Source organism: Microtus oregoni, unplaced genomic scaffold (genome assembly GCF_018167655.1).
Source record: "Microtus oregoni isolate MIOR12 unplaced genomic scaffold, Mior012 000014F_ref0000157, whole genome shotgun sequence".
NCBI classification, from domain to species: domain Eukaryota; kingdom Metazoa; phylum Chordata; class Mammalia; order Rodentia; family Cricetidae; genus Microtus; species Microtus oregoni.
The window spans coordinates 2,879,789-2,902,636 of NW_024543073.1; the positions used below are offsets into that span (position 1 = coordinate 2,879,789).

The 22,848-nt window shown below is 42.7% G+C and overlaps 1 protein-coding gene across 1 annotated transcript in view; it reads right to left on the reverse strand.

The window, feature by feature from the left end:
- The window catches only part of Arl15 (ADP ribosylation factor like GTPase 15), a 359,212-nt gene extending 352,893 nt beyond the window's left edge, over positions 1-6,319 (reverse strand). The window contains exon 1 of the mRNA XM_041663636.1: positions 6,222-6,319. Coding sequence (XP_041519570.1) covers positions 6,222-6,269 — 48 coding nt within the window. The 5' untranslated portion in view covers positions 6,270-6,319. The remainder of the gene's footprint in view (positions 1-6,221) is intronic.
- Positions 6,320-22,848: the final 16,529 nt, after the last annotated feature.

Below are 22,848 nucleotides of genomic sequence, written 5' to 3' on the forward strand. Positions count from 1 at the left end.
GATAGAATACAGATTAATATAAATGGGTTAATTCAAGGTATAAAAGCTAGTTAGGAACAAGTCTAAGCCAGGTTTATGAAAGTTACGCGAAGCTTTCATAATTAACAAGAAGTCTCCTGGTCATTATTGTGGGCTGGCGATCCACAGTCAGTCCGACAAGAAAGCTTGCTACACTCCCTTCCTTTCTTCTGATTCCTGACTTCATGTCCAGGCTGGCTGACCACGAAGACTGTCCGTGGTGCAGTCAATGGTCCCCAGGTGGCTCCACACTCACATAAACTGAGAGTTAGAGGCAAAATCAGCAACTGTCCTGACAAAGAACCCACAGGAATTCCTCTCTAAGACCAGAGAAAGTCTTCCGCCCAAGGAGAAGCAGGCCAGTGGTCAGACTAGTTCCCGGCAAACCAATTTACAGTGGAACCAGAGGAGCTTGTCCTACAAATTCAGCCTTTCAAGTGGCCACTCAGAATTATGTAGGTGTGCTGGGCTGTGAGTCAAAAAGCAGAGGCCAATGTTTATGCAAAAACTGAAGGCGGGCATAGGTGTGAGCAGGTGCTTGCTTCAGGGCACACGCCCACACATGTCCTTGGAGTTCCCAGAGGGCCTCTCAGGAAACCAAGTGACAGCAGCAATCAAGTGACCCTTCAATTTCCAGCATTGCATCTGGATACCTCCTCCACAATAATGCATTGTGCTAGCTAAGCTTTATCGAACGGTGTTCATAAGCACAGGCTTAAGATCTAACAAGCTGGATTTAAATGCCAGCCCTGACTCTCTCAACTGCTTACAAGATCCCAGCAAATACTCCACCTTCCAGAGTCTCTGGTTTCCTCTTTTCTAAGACTGTTGTAAGCGATATCTGATGAACAGGACTGTGGCATGATTAAATTCAAAGATGAAAAGAAAATCCTGCTGGGCAGTGGTGGCGCACGCCTTTAATCCAGCACTCGGGAGGCAGAGGCAGGCGGATCTCTGTGAGTTCTAGGCCAGCCTGGTCTACAAGAGCTAGTGCCAGGACAGGCTCCAAAGCTACAGAGAAACCCTGTCTCGAAAACTTAAAAAGAAAAAAGAAAATCCTCCTCACTATACTTGGTGTCTGCCCCTCCACTTTACCAGGCTAGAATTTATGGATGAGGGATGAAGGCAGTGAGGGACTGACATGGATGCAGGCTACAGATCAGATTCTAGGACTATCTCCACTTCAGCACAAGAAGTTAGGACCAGCCAGAGAAGTTGGGGGGAATCAATGCAACTGAAAACTCAAAACACCTTGCTCAAAATCAGGACTATCAAGTTGTGATGGAGCCTAGTTTCTTAGACTCCTGAAGCATTTGGGGGTCTAAGCATTTGATGCTGCATCAAAGCTGAAAGCAGCTGTAGGCCTTGCTTCTACCTCCAACTCATACAAGAGTTTAATTCCCAAAGATGCTGTTAATGCTATCAGACCCTGGTACATCCTAAAGTAAGAAAACGCTACCCAATACTTCATCACACGTCATCATTAACTCGATTTATGAAAACTAATGGGAATTTATCACACCTCACTAAGAAATAGATATTTTTCCTTATCTTCGGTTGTTTTCACAAATCCTTGAGAGTTAATGTCCTCTGCTGAAGGCCACAGCCTGCTTGTGGCCTAGGGTCTGCTAGTCAGCCTCATCTCCTAGGCTGTACTTGGCAAAGGCATACAACAGACTTAACAAGTAGATCTTGAGTGCTGGTGACAGGAGCAAGAGGAGCTAGAGCAGAAGGCAGAGATGGTCCTGAGAGTGACAGCAATGATGCTTAGTAACCCATCTGCATCTGGTGGCCTCGGTAGCCAGAGGAAAGACATTGTGGGACAGAAATCTGAGCACACAACACCTTCCAGCCAGCCTTCCCTATAACGGTTACTTGTATTGACACGAGGATGTAAATACCCAACTACACTCCATCAGCTTTTAACACTCAACACCTGAATCCCTGTCCTGTGTTAGAGAGAATGGCTTGGAGGTGGAGACAGTGAAAGGGGGGCCTGGAGCCAAAAGGCCAACTCACTCACTTGCTAGTTGTATGAGCCTGGGGAAATTGTCTCTTTCTGACCAATCAAGCACGTCTAACTTTACATCGCACACTGTAATAAAACAAAGAAACACAAGCAAGAAATTCACTACAGAGCAAAAGCACATATCAGAGCCTGTCTTATCTCCACAGGCCACCTCAACCAGTCCTGCCACAGGCTGGCTCCCCAAGAGCCATCTGCCTTGCAATCCTGCAACCAAAGGGAGCCCTATAATGTATTCTCTGTGATTCCAGACCATGGACAAATAGAGGGTTGCTAAGTATTTGTTGAATGGGCTAAAGAACATAGGAGAGTGCTGGAGAGATGGATCTTGCAGAAACCTGGGTTCTACATGGCAGATCATACTATCACTCTAGGTGCAGGGATCTGACGTTCTCTTCTAGGCTCTGCAAACACTGCATGCATGTGGTGTACAGACATACTTGAAGGCAAACACTCATTCATATTGTATATTTATGCATATATATGAGGTTTTTAAAGTTTGTATTATGTGTATACACACACACACACACATAGACATAATACAGATAAACCTTAAAAATATGCAATTGTGGCTATATTTTCCAGAGGTATTGACTGACCCTCAAAAGTCTTCTCACTTCTTGTTTCCTGAACACCCTCCCAAGTCTTCAGTATATTGATACTGGTTTAAAATGCTGTAACACAATCATAACGTGTTAACATTTTTATTTGAAAACCAATGAATTGTTTATAAGTAAATTTGCCTCCACTATCTCTTTTAATCAACACTGGTATTCTGTGGAGAATAATGAACTTTACAGTAGTTGTGTTGGTGGTACAGAAAGGTCCAGACCAATTAATGTACAAGGCAAAGACATTTTGAACTGAAAGGAATGTAGAAATTCACCCTGTCCAACTTCCCAAAGAGAAATCCATAATGCATTATTCTCTCATTACAAGCTCTATTCCTATGGTACTTATAACAGTCCATCTTATTTTTCCTATTCTTATAATAATATTAATTAATTATAATAATAATAATCTTATTTTTATAACTTATTCTATCCTAGTCTTTCTCTTTAACAAGCTTTAAGCATTCCCATAACACATCAGCGGAAGAGAGGTATACCGCCTGCTGGTGACAGCTAGACCCGACCATACATCTGTCTGGTTAGAACATAACTTATAAACTCCTCCAAGGGAAAGGAAAAAGAGATGTAACATTCTCAGGCGACACCCGCATCGTCTAGAAAAGATAAGACTTTTATGTTTAAATTACTAAACAAATTCTATCTTGATCAACTTAAGTGTCAAGGATACATTCTGCATTCCAAAAATCAAAATACCTAATCCAAACAGATATTATCTTGTCTCAGTTTAGAAGCCAGGAAAGAGAACAGAATCGTTCCTCCCACCTCACACTCATTCAACCAACACATCATCCGGGGCTCTAACTTCACGCCAGGCACCAAGCCAGGCCGGTACTAGGTGTAGCACGCAATTATTTAGGATTTGCAAGTTATCACTCTCTCCCTGAACCAAGAGCAATAAAACCTCTGCCTTAAACATTAAGACAGGGCCTTCGCCTCAGCTGTCACCTCAGCCGTCACCTCTGAGAACATTCAAGAAATTAACTGCAACCTCTAAGATCAGAGAGCTCCCTGCATTCATCTTCTCATGGCAATCCCATTAGGAGCTGTTAAAAATAGTACACACACACACACCTCTTTCTTCCTTCCTTTCGACTTACCCCAAATAAGAACAACTAAGTGATGATACCCAACTAAAGAACAATGGATAATACCTCCACACAGCTTTTCTTTCCAACATAACGAAAAAGAAATGCAGAATACTTTCAAAGAGAAGAAAGGACAGCACACACCACACCATTACTCCCTTCAAGGGCAAGAAGAGAGCACTTCCTTGAGCCCACTCGGTAAAGCCTGTAACCCAGCTTGGAATGAAAGAACCAGATTTTTTTTTTTTAATTCTTTGGAAGATAAGTAAGTAAAAGAACTTATGGATCAATTTACTTTACAGATAAGATCGCAGGCACAATCAAAGATATCGATCCTGTATTTGTCAGAAACGGGATTTTAAATAAACACTCCACAAAGATGATCCATGAGCAAACAGGTAAACCTAAAGCCAGGAAGAAGGGAGTGATATAGCTCGCCCTTGTCTATGAGAGTTGAGCAGCATTGAAAAGCATAAGGAAGCTCCCCCCGGTTGCTGGCATGAGTTTGCTTCCCCTCCAGTCCATTTAATAGCGAAGGACTCTCTTCGGTACTTTCACAGCACGCCTGACGCACTCATAAAACCTGAACTGTTTCCTCTAAAATTTACTGTCTGCCCCTCTGAGTATAGCCAGTGACGGATGGGACTGCTTCGCTGCACTTGAGAATGTTTAGAAAGCATAGTGAAAGGGACAGAACAATGACTTTGTCCTAAAGCCACCGAGGAGCTGCGGCATAGCAGGTAAAACAAACAGGCCAACTCAAAAGCAGGACCCAGGGATTGTGACCTAAAGTCTCAGCGTAACCTTATGCCCACAAATATTCAGCCACCCATCCTGAATCGAAGTCTTCCCGGTGGAGGTTAACCTGTGTCATTTCTGATACTGTTTTCCCTCAGTTCTTTGGGTAGGCCTGGCACCTCAAAGACAGTGATGTGATGCAGTTCTAACATCAGCCTCAGCAAACATGGGAAAATAATGAGAACCCCTCCTCTGAATTCCTCTTGGAAGCACCACTGAGTTAGGGTCCCAAAATTAGCTTCCAGCGGCACAAGTGATGGATCCTATACTTTCTTCTTATCTGGAAATTTCGCTCCACAAACTGGCTTTTATTGGGACAGATTACAAGAGATAGCCATAGCACACTGTATGGGATAAGCTCAATCAATCATTTTATTTTGAAAACAGTCTTCCGGACATATTTGAGAATCATCAACCTACAGCGCACCTTGTACTTTAAAGAATGTTCATAAACAGATAACCCACTTAAACTGGCTACAGCAAAAATGGGTAACACCCCTTTCTGACGAAGCTAGAAGTTGCTGCCATAAATATGTATGTAAACAGCAAAAGCAAATCTCAACTCAGAATCTTTGATTTCGGCTTCATTCTCCAGCCCATGCATGTACTGGTCTCCATCCTTGCCAGAAAGTTCATCAAACTATGAAGCCTCAACGGGAACATATATTCCTGTGTATCTAAACAAACCCTCATACCCAGGTAACATTACAAAGGCAGCCCTCTCCTTCTTGATCTGGAAAACGCTCGGTCTTTCTCCGTACAGCCTCAAGTGTAATTCCTAGAAGGCACTGGCAAGTCTCTGCCAGGCCAGTCTGCAGTGGAAAACCATGTGTCCTACAAGATGACAGGAGGGCCAAGGCTTCTAACCCTCTACTTCAGCTCTGCATGGCAATAGCGGTCCAGTCTCATGCCATCAACACAGTAATTGTATAGGATCGAACACTGCTCCTGTCAAAGAGAATCTGCTTGACCACAAACAGGCAGCTCTGTGGAAAGACAGTTTCTGGAACAAAAACAAGGCTTGCACAATTCTAGAAACAAGGACAAGTGTTCCGTTCCTGCGCTGTGCTAAAAAAAACTTTTCCCACCTAAACTTCCCCAGCACACGGCTGACTGAAACCAGGGTGCCAAGCCGTGCACAAAGCAAAAGCGGCGTGCACCACAGGCAATGCCTGTCCCTGCCCAATCCTGATCAGACCGGGTTGCAATGTGGTTTAGTCCGGTCTACTTTCTGGTAATGTGTTTTTAAAATCCCGCCTCAACCCAGGTCATTCCTTTAGCGATCTAATAACAACCAAATGACCGGACCTGCGGGGCACTTAGCGAGCCATTCTGCTTATGGCTCTTTAATAGCACCCGGAGTCCTGCTAAGGGGAGAGCGGAAAACTCCAGTTTCCCCGGAAAGAAAGTCCTGCTCCGGGAGCGTGGAGAGGCGCGCGGAGCGTGGCCTCACTACCCGCAGCTCCGCCGGTTCCCGCCGCGCCTTTACCTGTCAACCCGGCCTCCCCCGACGCCGCCCCTCAGAGCCAGCCCCAGGAGAAAGCAGCCCCAGGCATCCCATCCCAAAGAAAGAAAGCCAGCCGCAAGGCTGCTGCTCCAGGCGGGGGCCATGGGCCACCGCGAGATCCGAGAGGCGACACGCCACCCGCGTCCCGCACCTACCAGATAATCCATGTACAGAAACGCCTCAGTTATCCGGAGATCAGACATCCGGCAGCCTAAAGCATCCGGAATGGCTCCGAACCCGGAAAAAAAAAAAAAAAAAAAAAAAAAAAGCAGCGTCTCGGGCTGCGAGCGAGCAGCTCCTGAAAAAGCCAGCAACAGCGAAAAGAGCCGAGAGGAGCCGAGGAGCCGAAGATTACACCAGGGGAGCGGCGATTGGCCGGGAGGGCGGGTAGAAGGAAAGGAGCGCGCTCATTGGCCGAAGCGCCTATAAAAGGCAGGCCCCCGGCGGATGGCCGCAGTGAAGCGCGGGATCCTGTAGGGTGCTGGTTCCTGCGTAGGGGGGAGGGGCGGGCGAGCGGAAGAGCGGGCCGGCCCGACCCTGAGAAACGCTCTGCAGCCGAGCGAGCTTCGCGGGCTCCCTCGGCCAGCAGGCGCCTGGAGACCCCGCGAAGCTCCCAGCCTGAGGCTGGAAAGCGGCGGTGTCCCCGCCCCACCCCTTCGTAGGAAACCGGCTCGGGGCGTTGGGAGGCTTGGTAGCCACCGAAACTTACTTTCTCTCCCCCTCAGCTCTTTCCTGTGGCCTTGAGGCACCAAGGACTTGCGGGTTAGAAGGGCGGACGCCCTCTAACAGCAAGCTGGGGGGGGGGGGGGGGGCGCACGCAAAGACGCTCCCTGCGTCTGCTAAGGCGGACAATTTGAAAGTGATCTTGCCGCTCTGAACCAGTGCATTCCGGAGGCATTCTTAGAACCCTAAACAACCTCGGGAGAAGTCGCGAGTAAGTTGTTCACCCCAAACACTCGGGTCTTTGCATACGTTTAATAAGTCCAGTAACATTGGCCAATATCCAGTGTCCCTGAATAAAAACGAGCAGAGGGGTTGCGAAAGCCCTTTAAAAGACCCAAGTAATACTATTTGTGACTCTTTATGACTCTTATTTTAAGAAGGAAAATACGTCTAAGAGCAAGTGCGCTTGAGACGTGTGTGTTTCCCAGTAAATAACTTGGAACTGGGTGAAACCAGAGTTAAACAAGAATTTGCTGGGTTTTTTTCTCCTTCTCCAAGATTCAGGCTAAAAAGGGCAAAAATGAGAGAAGATAAGCATGCCCTTTGGAGTTGGGTATGGTGAGAAAATATAACTCATTACAAAAATGAATGTAAAACGTGTGCCATCAGTTTTGTGGCAGAAATTCCTTTTCTAGAAATTCATAAGCTAAAAGTTGTGGTCAGTGTTATAAGCGAACATTTGCTGCAGTGTTTAGAATAGAATCTCAGTGGGTGTGGTGGCGCACACCTTTGATCCCAGCACTGAGGAGGCAGAGGCTGGCGGATCCCTGAGTTCCAGGACACCTACGCTACAGAGTTAAGTTCCAGGACACGGACACACACACACTTAAATGATTTGTTAACATGGCACACTTACACAATACAACTTTATACAGCTGCTAAACATTTATGCAGTTTCATGATATGGTGAAGTTTATAGTGAGGTCATATTCTTCACTAAAATATCACCTGTCAAAGAAATATTCTAGATGACAGAATTTGAAAGACCAAGTTGCAAAAGTACAACTCTTTATTTCCTGCCAGACACAGCTATCCTTGAGGGCTGAAATGACTGAAGCTTCTCCTTCCATCACCCCCACCACCTACAACCTTTTAAGAAGAATAAAGGAAAGAGGAATTGATGTCCCCTGTGTTGGTAAATAGGGCTACCATAGCTAATCACATGTCAACTGAAATCTTTAGTCCAAATGTTACAGGAGGTTGGGTTTCTTACTCCAGCCCCACCATTTGACACTATATTGTGTGTCCTCAAGTAACAGATCTCCTTGCAAGTTTACCTCAAGGCAGTGAAAATATTTCTGTTATAGAAAACCATAGAATTCATCCTAAATAAACGCATAAGCAGGAAGGGTGTGTAGCCCCTTCTCCCCGTTCCTAAGCCGCGTGACTAAAAGCACTATCTAATCTCTGAACCTGTTTCCTCAGATACAAAATGGGGATTCCTACAGGCCGAGGATTTTCAGGGTAATTAGAGGATTTAGTGTATATACACACTTGTGCAGGCCTTGCCTTTACTGATCCAATTTCCAAGGTGGATGTGAGTAAGTAGTAACTTCTTGAGAAGAGAGGGTGCTTTGCTTTGCTTTGCTCTGTGCTGTTTTCAATCTACTCAAGGTCTAGAGAGTCTCAATTCCGTTAAGTCACTAGATCCCATTTTTTTTCTTTGGCATTCAGCATTCTGACTGAGTAGTCACATGTAATTTTATAAGGATTTTTGACCTGGATTCTGAAGGTGAAAGACTCCCATAAGCCTAATCTTTTCATAGCTGGTTGAAATTAAAGATATCAAAAGCCTTTCAAAGGTCTAGCAAAAGTAATTCAGACAAGGAACAATTTGTTTTTTTCTTATTTTTTGTTTTCTTTCTCTCTGTGAAAAAGCATATCCCAAATGAGATAAAGAGTTTGAATTAGCAAAGAGACAAGTTTCTATCCATGTCTTAGCGATTATGGAAAGTCACAAGAAGCCTGGTGATATCTATGAAGAAAATGAGCCCTTGGGAGGAGTTGGCTTCTGCCTTTCCCTTGGCAGCTAAACCGGAAAAGATCATCAGGCTAAATAGTACTTTTTGCTGCTGCTAGGAATCAGAATCAATAAATGGACCCAATGCAGACACAGGGAAGAATCTGTTTACAGAATAATTCTCAACTGTATCCTTATACTACTTTAATCTACCGTATGATTGTCATCTATGAAAACTTCATGTTCAGTCTCATGTATTTTTCAAATCCTGTTTTGCATTTTGGAAAAAACCTTGCCAAAAAAAACTCCATATGGAGCATAATTTTTCAATTAGGTGTCTTCTGAGATGGTAATATAGTTCCACAAAATAGGGGAGAAAGAGTAACTTCATTCTGATGGTTTGAGGACAAGCCACTACATGAAGCAGTGGTTGTAGCTGATGAGGTGGTCAAGTAGTAAGGTCCTTTAGTTACATCTTGGAAATAATGTTGAACCAGCCCTGCATCTCTGGAATGAAGCCAACTTGATCATGGTGGATGATTTTTTGATGTGTTCTTGCATATGATTTGCCAGTATTTTATAGAGTATTTTGTCATCAATGTTCATGAGGGAGATTGGTCTATAATTCTCTTTCTTGGTTGAATCTTTATGTCGTTTTGGTATCAGGGTTACTGTAGTCTCATAGAAAGTTCGGCAATGTTCTTTCTGTTTCTATTATGTGGAGTAATTTGAGGAGTATAGGTATTAGCTTTTCTTGGGAGTTCTGGTAGAATTCTGTGCTAAAACCATCAAGCCCTGGACAAAAATTGGTTGAGAGGATTTTGATGACAGCTTCTATTTCCCTGCAGGTTATAGGTCTATTTAAATTGCCCGCCTGGTCTTGATTAAATTTTGGTATGTGGTACCTATCCAGAAAATTGTACATTTCTTTTACATTTTCCGATTTTGTGGAGCACAGGTTTTGTAATATGACCTAATGATTCTCTGGATTTCCTCAGTGTCTGTTATGTCCCCCTTTTCATTTCTGATTTTGTTTATTTGAATGTTCTCTCTCTGCCTTTTGGTTAGTTGGGATAAAGGTTTGTCTATCTTGTTGATTTTCTCAAAGAACCAGCTCTTTTGTTTCATTGACTCTTTGTGTCCTTTTTTTGTTTGTTTGTTTGTTTCTATTTTATTGATTTTAGCCCTCAATTTGATTATTTCCTGTCATCTATTCCTCCTGAGTGAAGTCTGCTTCTTTTTGTTCTAGAGCTTTCAGGCATGCTCTTAAGTCACTAGTGTGAAATTTCTTCCCTTTCTTCATGTAGGCACTTAGTGCTATGAACTTTCCTTATAGCACTGCTTTCATAGTGTCCCATAGGTTTGGGTATGTTGTGCCTTCATTTTTGTTGAATTCTGGGAAGGCTTTAATTTCTTTCTTTATGTCTTCCTTGACCCAGGGGTGGTTTAATTGAGCACTGTTCAATTTCCATGAGTTTGTAGGTTTTCTGCAATTAGTGGTATTATTGAATACTAACTTTAAACCATGGTGATCTAATAAGATACAGGAGGTTATTCCAATTTTTTGTATCTGTTGAGTTTGCTTTGTTATTGAGAATGTGGTCAATTTTAGAGAAGATTCCATGAGGTGCTGAGAAGAAGGTATATTCTTTTGTGTTTGGGTTAAATGTTCTTTGGATGTCTGTTAAGTCCATTTGAGTCATGACATCTGTTAGTTCTCTTATTTCTCTGTTAAGTTTCTGTCTGGTTGATTTGTCCATTGGGGAGAATAGGGTGTTGAAATCTCCTACTATTAGTGTGTGATGTTTGATGTGTGATTTAAACTTTAGTAATATTTCTTTTACATATGTAGGTGCTCTTCTATTTGGGGCATAGGGGTTCAGGATTGAAACTTCATCTTAATGGATTTTTTCAGTGATGAGTATGAAGTGTCCTTCTCCATCTCTTCTGATTGATTTTAGTTTGAAGTCTATTTTGTTAGATATTAGGATAGTTACACCCGCTTGTTTTTTGGGTCCATTTGATTGAAAAATCTTTTCCCATCCTTTTACTCTGAGGTGATGTCTGTCTTTGAGGTTGAGGTGTGTTTCTTGTATGCAGCAGAAGGATGGATCCTGCTTACATATCCATTCTGTTAACCTGTATCTTATTTATAGGTGAATTGAGTCCATTGACATTAAGAAAATAAAACAACTCTGAGATACCATCCTACGCCTGTCAGAATGGCTAAGATCAAAAACACCAATAATAGCTTATGCTGGAGAGGTGCAGAGTAGGGGGAACACTCGTCCATTGCTCATGGGAATGCAAGCTTGTGTAACCACTCTGGACATCAGTATGACGGTTTCTCAGAAAATTAGGAATCAAACTACTGCAAGACCCAGCAATATCACTCTTGGGCATATACACAAAGGATGCTCAACCATACTACAAGGACTTGGGTTTTTTTTGTTGTTGTTGTTGTTCAACTATGTTTATAGCAGCATTATTTGTAATAGCCAGAACCTGGAAACAACCTAGATGCTCCTCAACAGAAAAATGGACAAAGAAAATGTAGCACATTTACACAATGGAGTACTTTCTTTCAGCAGTAAAAAAACAATTGACGTCTTGAAATTTGCATGCAAATGGATGGAACTAGAAGAAACCATCCTGAGTGAGGTGACCTAGACCCAGAAAGAAAATTGTGGTATGTACCCACTCATAGGTGAATACTAGCTGTAAAGCAAAGGATAAGGAGCCTATAGTACACAACCCTAGAGAAACTAAGTAACAAGGAGAACCCTAAGAGAAACATAAATAGATTTCCCCAGGAAGGGGAATAGACAAGATCTCCTGAGAAAATTGGGAGCGTAGGGGTTGGGGGAAAGAGAAGGTAGACAGGGGAAGAGAGAGGGGAGAAAGAGAGTGGGAAGAAAACTAGAGGGAATAGGATAGTTGAGATGGGGAAAGGACAGAGACAGAGAACAAGGAAAGAGATATCTTGATTGAGAGAACTAATATGCGGCTAGCAAGAAACCCGGCACTAGAGAAATTTCCAGGAATCCACAAGGATGACCCCAACTAAGATCCTAAGCAAAAGTGGAGAGAGTGCCTGAACTGGCCTGCCCTGTAGTCAGATTGACTGAAGACTATCTTAAATACCACCATAGAACCTACATCCAGCAACTGATGGAAGCTGATGCAGAGAACAACAGCAGGGCATTGGACTGAGCTCCCAAAGTCCAGTCTAAGAGAGGGAGGAGTGAGAATACGAACAAAGAAGTGAAGCCCATGAAGGGGACACCCACTGAAACAGCTTACCTGAGCTAATGGAAGCCTTCCAACTTGGCCTAACAGCAAGGGAACCATCATATGACCCAGACCCAACTAAGCCCTCTGAATGTAGATGGCAATTGTATGACTGGGGCAGACTGTAGGGCCAGTGAGACCAGGATTTATCCCTACTGCTTGTTCTGGCTTTTTGGAACCCTTTCTCTTTGGAGGGATACCTTGCTCAGCCTAGATATAGGGGGAAGGGCTTTGGTTCTGCCTCAGAACAATGTGCTAGGCTTTGTTGACTCCCCATGGAAAGCCTTACCAGCTCTGAGGAGTGGATGCGGGGTGGGATGGAGGGGGAGGGGTGGGATCGGGGAACGGATTTGGCATGTAAAATGAAAAAAGATAATTTAAAAAAAGAAAATAATGAAGAGATTTGGGATGCATTTATTCAACTCAGTGTACTATGCGCCAATTAGCAGGCTTCCACCCTCAGTAAGGCATGATCTCATTCATTTAGTCCTACCTTCTTTGGGTAAGAACAATAACGCTCTTCCCGATGCATAAGAAAACAGGTACAAACTCATGAGGCAATGGCATTACTGCACAGGATGTGAGGGCCCACATATCTGCTGCTGCCTATTAAGAGCAGGGAGAAATGCCTACACTGTCTGCACTCTCCAATCCCACATAGGTTGCTGGTGAGCCAGATTTAGGGGAAATTTTTTTTGCCGCTGTTGTTAAAGTGGGCAGCATAAGCAAATGTTAATTTTACAGCCTGGTCTTCTAAATTCTACTAGCCAGGAAAACCAAGAGTGGCTAATCTCCACCTACTCTTTCATTGTTCACTTGCTTAATACAAAACTTGGGGATGAGAACTGTAGTTACGTATCATACACAGTAACTTTGAACGTCACTGGTTCAGGAAATGCTCCATTAATGTTTAATGGCTGCATAAAGTTCTATTTTATAAGTGTGCTATGTTAACAAATCCTCTGTGACATAGCATATTATAAATATTGCAGTGAGCGTTTGCTTATAAAACTATCTACAACTCTTTATCCTAATGCTTCCATGCAAACAAGTGACTCTGCTTACTCCATGTGGAAACCAGAGGCAAAGTGGTAATAAAGAGCTTTATGACAGTAAGATAGCTGGTCAGACAAGGTGGGAATCCCCATCCCTGAAGAGCCATCTTGCTGGGAAACTCATTTGCAGGCAGGTTATGAATAGGAGAGCCATGATATCAGACTGATGGGTCCCTGCTCACGGATGGAGGTTTAGACAAATGATGTGTATCTAATGGTAATCACCTAGCGACGAGGTGTTACTCTCGCCTGCAAATGTCAAGTACAGATATCACTCTCTCTGAGCTGTTGTTGTTGCTGATTAGCCCCCTTGCAATTTCCGAACTATTATTATACAATAGACAGGCTTGAGTGAGTAGCAGCCCCAACGCCCTGTTATCAGTTTCCAATCTAAATGTAATGAAAGAAAACCTACTTCACATGATTATTGCAAAAGGGTCCGGTTAGGAAAAGTAGGAAATCATCCTTAGATCTGTTTTACTGTGGAACTGTGCTGAGAAAATTTCTAGGCATGGCATTATTGTCAGCTTCTGAGGATGCCAGCAGCCCCTTACTTTTGGCAGTACCACTTCACTTCCGTCTTTGCCATTCTGGTCAGTTATCACCTGCCCTTCTCTAGTCTACTCTCTCCTGGCCTAGGAAGACACTTTTAGTTGCATTTAGAATCGCAGATAAAGATAACCTCCCCTTTCCCAGAAATGTAGTCACATCTTCCAAATTGCTTTTGCCATATAAGGTAACATCATAGGTTTTAGAGATTAGGACCTGTGCTAGCTAATTTTTTGTTTTGTTTCTTTGTGTGTGTGTGTGTGTGTGTGTGTGTGTGTGTGTATCAACTTGACACAAGCTAGGTTCATCTGGGAAGAAAGACCCTCAGATGATTAAAAATACTTCCTTCAGACTAGCCCGTAGATAAATCTGTAGGGCATTTCCTAATTAATGATTCTTGGACATTTTCTCATTAATGATTGAAGAAGGAGGGTCCAGCCCATTGTGAGCAGTGCCACACTGCTCAGCCATGGTCCTGAGTTATATTAAAAAAAGAAAACTCTGTAAATTCTTTAGGAATATCATATACTCACACTCATAAGACACAGAGGCATGAATTTGAGGACAAGGTGGGTTAGATGGGAAGGGTTGGAGGGGGAAAACAATGTGATTCAATTTAGATTTCAAAAAATAAAATAACTTTTAAAAAAGCAAGCTGAGTGAGCCATAGAGAGCAAGCCAGTAGCGTAAGCCATCAACAGCACTCCTCCATGGTCGCTGCTTCCATTCCTGCTGTGGGTTTCCTGCTTTGTCTTCCCCCCATGATGGAGTCTTATCTGGAAGTGTATGCCAAATAAACCCATTGCTATCTAAGTTGCTTTTGGTCATTGCTTAACACAGCAACAGAGAAGGAAACTAATACAGGATACAAGTGTATCTTGAGGCCATGTTTTGGTCCACCATACTGATCTTATGCAGAGAAAGTAAAATACCTGGAATCTGAAGTAATGAGCAGAGTTTAATTCGTTCCTAAGGAATCAGAAAAGTTAGTATGAATTCTTAACTTTAGAGATGATTCCGGCTTGTTTTTCTAAGTTTGCTTATATCAAAGCACAATCCAAACTGGCAGTTGACTCAAAGCAGCTTGAAGCTAGGCTCTGTGCCACAAACCTGCAGTGCCAGCCTAAATAGGCCGAAGGAGGATCACTTGTTCCAGACCAGCTTATGATACATTCAAGGCCATCCTTTTCCACTTAGCAAGACCCTATCTCAAAATACAGAAGTAAAATAGGGATAGATACATAGCTTAGTAATGAGTGTGTGGCCAGTATGTACAAGGCCTTAGTTCAGTCTGTAGCTGGGGTCACTGGCAGATGTATAGGTGGCCCAAAACATCTTCATCAGAAACTTTTAACCTGACATGGATGATGGGTTCCCCATAGCCACGCAGATGGAGCCCCTCTTCTATTAACATCCCCCAGCTTATGTACTCGAAAATCCCTGGAGCCCAGAGCCATGTTGTTGGGGCAGGGTGGCGTACAAATGGCTTGGGAAGCAGATGGAATCTTAGGGGAGGATCCAGTGAGCAACCACACCACCTCTTATGAGTGGGTGTCAACAGTCAGCAAGTAATGGACCCTAGAAAGCATGCATAGCCGATGCCATGAATCAGAGGACCCTAGTCTACACAGCAAGACAGGTATGTAGATACTCTGGACAGGTTAATAAAGTTCATCCATTCCACAAGTTTATTAAGTACCTACTGTTTATTAAGATGTTAAGGTGGTAGAACTTTTCATCCCAGATTTTGGTCTTTGGCATAGATAGAAAAGAAAAATATTAACCCATGACAAGTACTACTTATTGAAGGAACTTTCATTCTAACAAGCTTGAGAAATGAAGACCATTTCTAGACTGAAAGAACCTACGAGAAGCCAAAAGGTTTGGGAATGAACTACCATTAAAGAAACACATTTCAAAGCCTCCTGCGGAAGCATGATGCATGGCATGTTCACTGTCAGATTCCACAAAAAAAATCCCTGGAGCAAAAGTGTTCAATAAAACTTGACACTTTTGCAGAGTACAGGAAAGACATATATGCCACATTCTCTCCAAGAACCTCAATAACCTTGATCCCCAAACCTGATCAAAGACATTGAAGAACTGTATCTGAGTCTCAGTAACAAAATAGTAGAGGAAAAGGTATTTCCTCCTCAGGTGGATCAATGGCAGCTTGGTATGTAAAACACATTTATATGTCATTTTTAAAAATATTGCCACTACCTAAAAATCAATATAAAGTTCATTTCTGAATTTACTTAGCAACAAAGTTAAGCAACAAATTGACTTTTTTTTAAAAAGGTTTTTCAAGACAGGGTTTCTCTGTGTCACAGCCCTACCTGTCCTGGAACTCTTGTAGACCAGACTGTCCTTGAACTTCCAGAGATCCACTTGCCTCTACCTCCCCAGTGCTGGGATTAAAGGCGTAGGCCACCACCACCCAGCACTAATGACTTTTAAAATGAGTTTTAAAGCTGTCTTTTTTTTTCTTTAAAGCTCCTAAAAGTAATTCTCAGAACTGTGGAATTTAAGAGAATGTCTAGAAATGGGTGTTCCTGGTGGATGTAAAGACTGGTGAAGAAATGTGAAATCTCTCCAGACTGACACATAGATCCAAACCAGTAACTCAGAAATACTAAGGGCCTTCTAATAGACATTTGTTAGCTGTCCTTAACTGGGCGAACTGTCCCTTCTTTCAGTGAGCTGACCTAGGTATGGCAGTGACACTTGTCATACTGTGTTGAATACAGTGGTTAAGAACTTTAGAGGCTCAAAAGCAGCAGGCCAGACTTGTGACTTGGGCTTCTTCCTGGCCCATGACTACCCTTGCTCAATGAGTAGTCAGTTGGCCACTAGGCAGTTGTGTCTCCATAACCCCAGAACATCCTGATGAGGAAAATCTATTTAGGATGGATATTTAAAAAAAAAAAAACATGTAAAAATAATCATTCTACACAGTCTTTTCGCTGTAACTAGAATTTGCCAAAAGCAAACAGCAGTATAAGGAAATTGCTTCAAACATGATGGGGAGGAAAGAGAGAGGATATAGATGATATTGCCAGTCTGTCTGGGTTTGAATTTTGGCATTATCCCTTTCTAGTTCTGTGACCTCGGGCATGTTACTTGGTTTCTTTTATATTAACTCAGTACTCACAAATGCTCACCTCCCAGGGTTGTTAAGGTTAATAACAGCATACACTTAGAACGGTGCCTGGCACACAGCAAACATTATGTAAGAGTTGGATGCTGCTGCTGTTTTTATTCCCTCTCCCACTAGCCTGAGTTCCTTGAAAGAAAAACAGCGTCTCCTTGGATTACATAGTTTCGGAACCTGCCTCAGTACCTTGCGCTCGCTCAGGTGGTGACTGCACTGTTACTTCGTGCAAAATAAACTGGTGGTTGGCACTGGAGAAGATCCACATATTCTCAAGAGTTACCTTATTAGCCTAAGCCTGTGAAAAGAAAGTTCATTCTCTACATTAAAGTCCAAATACAATCCACAGCAATGCTGCGAAAATACTAATCGTTGCTGATTGCCTCAACCATTTTGATATATTTGTTCACCAAATGCCTGAAATCCTCCCAATGTACCACGGCCATCACATTTTAATGAGTTTCAGCGGATTCCACTATTCCGTGTCGGTAGAAATATCTGTACTGAGAACATGGTTTAGGTAGACCTTTCATTATGTAGAAGGAAATGTAAGATAAATTGTTGCAGGACGTAGCTGTATTAGGAGAACTACTCTTGAAACTAGTTCATTTATTTGTATAAATGTTCTCTGTGAAACATATTGCTTTGATAATGTCTAGACTCTCAGATTGAGTTTTCTAAGCCGCATACAAAATATCAAGTTAGAAGTGATGCTTTGAATTTGCCAAGGAAAAATTGCTTCTGTTATCAGGCTTCAACCTTTAGGACATATTTCAAAAGGAAAGGAAGGAAGAAAACAGGTAATGTTGCTTGATATAAAATCGTGCAGCATCTGATTTACTAATATTAAGAATTAAATTTATGCTTGGCCATATCTCTAGCACTGCAAATACCTGCAAATCTTGATATATCATCTTGACATCAGGAAATGAAAAATTGCTCATAAGAGAAAAATCCTGTTCATGTAAACAATTTAGCAAAGATGGTAGAGATCACAGTTGTCTTCAGTTTCAAAAAAAAAAAGCAACCTTGTTTCATCATTTTCATCATAGCCTTGAAGCAAGTAAGTAATTTACCATGTTCATGCAAGTCCGATGGTGGAGAGCACAGTATTGTGATTGAAACTTGGAGTAGGTGTTGAAGTGTGCTTTATGGGGGCAAGTTCATTTACTGAAGTTTATTTGGCGGTCCTTATATTTATTGCATGGCTTCTGTTGTGCTTTTACTTGGTGATAGATATTCTCTGCTGCAGCGTATAGAACGGGATGCCTGTCGTCTAAGTGGCCTGTTGTTTATTTAAATATCGGGCAGTTTGTGATCAGACTTTTGAAGGTGTATTTGAGAAAAGGTGTTGGTTGTAGTTAGTGGTTTTGCCTTTCACAGTTTCACAAATTTCCCTTATTGTGTGGTTACTTCTTATCCAGCCTGGTTTGGATGTCAGTAATTAATCATTGCTACATTTGAAGTCATCATCCTCCTTTGTCATCCTCCTCTGTCCTGCCAGCCTGCTTGCACAGAGACTTATTATTAATTACAAATGCTCAGACAATAGCTTAGGCTTGTTACTAACTAACTCTTACATCTTAAGTTAATCCATATAAGCTCTACCATGTGGCAGTACCTTTTTTTCAGCATGGCATGTTCATCTGCTACTTCCTCTACATCTGGCTGGCGACCTCTGCCTTTCTTCTTCCAAGCATTTTTTCAGGCTGTTTCTCCTACTTAGTTTCTTCCTGCCTAGATATTGGCTAGTTGGTTCTTTATTAAACCAATGAGAGCAATACATGTTCACAGTGTACAAAAGGATTGTTCCAGCACTATAACCCAAATGTGATATTCTTCAGTGAAAAAACTGGAGGGCTAGAAAACACAGAAATGACATAACAGATTTAATATTTTGTTTTACCAGAAGATAAACATTTTGTTTTCTGATACAAATGGGATACTTCAATAAGTTAAACACCAAGATAAAGAAATTATAGCACCCTTAAGACCATGTGCAGCTCATATTAAAAATAAGAAGTTTAAATTGCCCTGCCTCTGTTATGACTCTTATCAGAAGGAAATGGCAGTCAGCAGATGCTTCGCTGTGACAGGGAGGGGCAGCCACAGTGTTCTGTGTCTTTAAGTCTTTCAAGAAAAGGCAACCACCATCAGTCATAGTTACACGTGCTCTTTGTCATGGAGCATTTCACAGCACAAAGCAATGGCAAAACCCTTAATTCTCAGGCCACTAAACTCAGTTTATAAAAATGACTTGGGCCGGGCGGTGGTGGCGCACGCCTTTAATCCCAGCACTCGGGAGGCAGAGGCAGGCGGATCTCTGTGAGTTCGAGACCAGCCTGGTCTACAAGAGCTAGTTCCAGGACAGGCTCCAAAACCACAGAGAAACCCTGTCTCGAAAAACCAAAAAAAAAAAAAAAAAAAAAAAAAATGACTTGGCATGCCACCTTCCTAGAACCTGATGGATTATTTTTTAAAATGTCTATAATACAAGAATGCCAGGATCATAGGTAAAAACGTGAGTCTATTTGTACACAGGAAAGCCTCTACCAAAAATTACTATTACCGATATAGCTGGTCACTTTTAGGAATATTTATATTTCACAGGAATGGGGTAGTGGCTAAAGAGAGAGTCAAATTACGATGTCAGCATCTCATCTCCTTAAGTCTTTCTTTTTCTTTCAGCCCATATGAGATACTGAAGTTTCAGATATTTTATGTTTAATGCAGCACAGATGAAAAATAATGGCACTTTTGTCATGGTGTGGATTCTAAGCAGAAATGAACACTTCTGGATTACAGAACAGGGAGAGAATGCCATTGTGTGCCATAGCAAAAGTGATAAGCCAAGTGTTCAAAAACCTAAACATTTTTTTGTACTGGGAAAAGAAAGGGGGTTAAAGATGGCTTGATTAAAGTTGCAGGGTGCATCTGAGTGAAGTCCCAGCCCTCACATCATGGACGTAGTCCTCAAGAAGAGAGCAGACATCTGTCACAGATGAACACGATCCAGCTTTCTTAGGGGACAATCAGCTGTATGCATTTTTAGTACATTAACAGATGTTCCTGATAAATCTAACTCAAAAGGGCTCATCATGTTCCTTGTGTTTAACAAGCACAAGAGTAAGTCAGATAAATCAGTCTCAAGGGATACAAAGTTGTGTAGACAATCTATCAAGTGGCCCAAAGCTGGGGCAGTCCTCGCGAGGGCATGAACTGCTTGTCCCACCTGCATATCATTCTGCTCAGAAGATGTTACTTCTGACAGAACGATAGGTGTGGAGTTCCATATGAATTTGTAGGTACTCAGTCATACACCTCACAAAATTTGCATCGTGTGCACAGTACCATTTAACTAAAGGAAACTGGAATAATTAAATATTAATATGTTCCACACACTGTATGCTCTAGCATGAAACAGACCATGAAAGGCCAGCCCCGTGTCTTCAGGATGCAGATGAAATTGGTCACTGACACTGTAAATTTTAAAAACAGTCTTGGGTGTGTGTGGGTGTGTGCGTGCATGCATGCGCAAGTGCATGCATGTGTGGTCACGTGTGAGCATGAATGCATGTGAGTGCCTGTGCATGTAGAGGTCAGAGGACAACCTCAAGGCTGACCTCTGGTGCTGTCCCTCAGGGACCTTCCAACTTTTCTTTGAGACAGATCTCCCAGTGGCCTAGAATTCCACCAGTCGGGTCTAGAGACAAATTCTAAGTTCAAACTCACAGTCCATCTTTGATGGGTTTGTTGTTTGGGGGCAATTATTTGCCCCCAAACATGCCTAACTTCTTCAACTGTAAATTGCTAACAAGGAAACTCACTTGTGAAATGTCATGATGAAACTCATTGTATGCTAACTAAACACAATGAACTAAAAAGAGAGGAGAACTTGCCTGTGTAGAATTGCTTGCATTAAACTAGTGACCACATAAAACCCAAAGCTCTTAGGATATGTGTTATGTGGTTGTCACATAGCAAACACTAGAAGTGATTGTTCTCACCCATGGTTAAAGGATTACTTGGCTCGTCGTAGGTTAATTAAGGGCTGTTGTGGAGACTGACAATCCAGCTTTGGAAAGAAGTGCGACGGTAAAAGGATTTGGGATAAAGGATTGGGTTTTTAGGGAGGGGTGGGATAGTCAAGTGGCTGGAGAAGGCAGGATGACTTTTACGCTTTGAGAAGAGCAGCCTATCTAGCTTGGCAACATCTGGTTAGAAAAGTTCCTCGTCCAAACAAGATGTGGCCAAGCTAGCAGGGGTTTGAATGATGAGGAAATCCAGTTCTGACAGGAAGCCATTGCCGTTTCCTTAAGGCATACTCTAAAAATGGTATTGGTGCCTAGAATGCAGGGTAGAAATTTGAGGAAGAGTCGGTCTAGCAGCAGAAAACCCATTGAAAAATACTGAGTCTCTCCTAGGCATAGTGCCCCTTGCCTGTAACCCTAACGCTAGGGAGGCTAAGGCAAGAGGATCACAACTTTGAGGCCAACCTGGGGTATATAGTGAGACTTGAGTCAAAATAATTTCTAAAAAGATATTGAGGCCTATGCAAGAATGAATAAGTGGGGTTCTGGCTGTGGATGATAAGCACAGAAAAAGGAGGTGGGACATTAGATTAGGGAGCAAACAAGAGGGAGGCCCAGATGTCTCTAGAAGTTTGAAGATGCTGCCGCTCACAGCCATGGCATACCCTGTCTAGCTGAAGTAGGAAGAAGTAGATAAATGGATGATGACATGCTTTCACAATCCAGAGGGACCTTGGAAACCTGCCGTGCCCTTTGTCTCTGGTAATTCAGGAATCATCATGTCGGAAATTGAGAGTTAAAAGGGAGAGGCTAGGACTTCTGAGAGCTGTCAGGAGATGACCGACAGCGGAGAGCACTTCCATACCGCTGTTTTTAAGGAAAACCAGCTAACTAACTGCTCGCCAGGGCTGCTGTGAAGGCAGAACATGAGCCAGAGACTTGGGAGAGGGCCAGGATTAAAATCTTTAAAGCTACTTAATCTCTCTCTCCTTCCTTTGGACTTTCTTGCAGATTTTACCTCAATAAATTGACTGGGTGTTACAGTATATTATGTTCCACAGGAGCGAATTTAGTTGTGAAGCACTTAGTGTTTAGAAATACTGCCTATCCTGTCCCATTCGGGGAAGATCATATGAAGCAGGAAGACACTGCAGGAGACAACTTAAACTCCCTCCCCACTGGCGAGCTTAGCTGTACTGGATTTCGGTTCCTTTGAAGAAATGAAGGCTGAACTATTCTAGCCATGTGGAGACAGGACAGTACTCTCAAAAGACGCTGTGGGTCCTACAAATGAACTCCTCTGGCTGCAGGCTGACTGAGGACTATGCTGCCCTATTTCGCCCTCCTCTGACTGCACAGCATTGTGGGGATTACTGTAAGTCACTTGATCTTGATGAGCCATAATTACCTTTTTTTTTTTTTTGTCTAAATGTGAGTGTTTACCATCAGATGGTCACCCCATTTCCATTCTCTGGTATGAGAAATGTCAGTTGGAGGTGAGGTGGGAATTGAAGAGCAGCTGGGGTTTCTACCTCCCCCATACTCCTATCCTGCTGTGTGATAACGTGGCAATAGCTATAGAATTCTGCATCAACATCCTTGTTGGTAGCTCCCTCCCAGAGACTTAGTACTCAGTGGATTGTGGGGACACTTTCTTTGTCCTCTGTTGATGGAGGAAGGTCATTGGTTAAATAAAAAGAAACTGCTTGGCCCTCATTGGTTAGAAGATAGGTGGGAGGAGTAAACAGAACAGAATGCTAGGAGGAAGAGGAAGTGAGCTCAGACTCCACAGCTCTCCTCTCGGGAGCAGATGCCTCAGAGAGACACCATGCTCCCAGCTCCAGGGAAGATGCACACCATGAAGCTCCGACCCAGGATGGACTTAGGCTAGAATCTTCCCGGTAAGCGCACCTAGCTGTGCTACATAGAATATTAGAAATGGGCTAAATTAATATGTGAGAATTAGCCTAGAAGAGGCTAGATAGAAATGGGCCAAGCAGTGATTAAATGAATACAGTT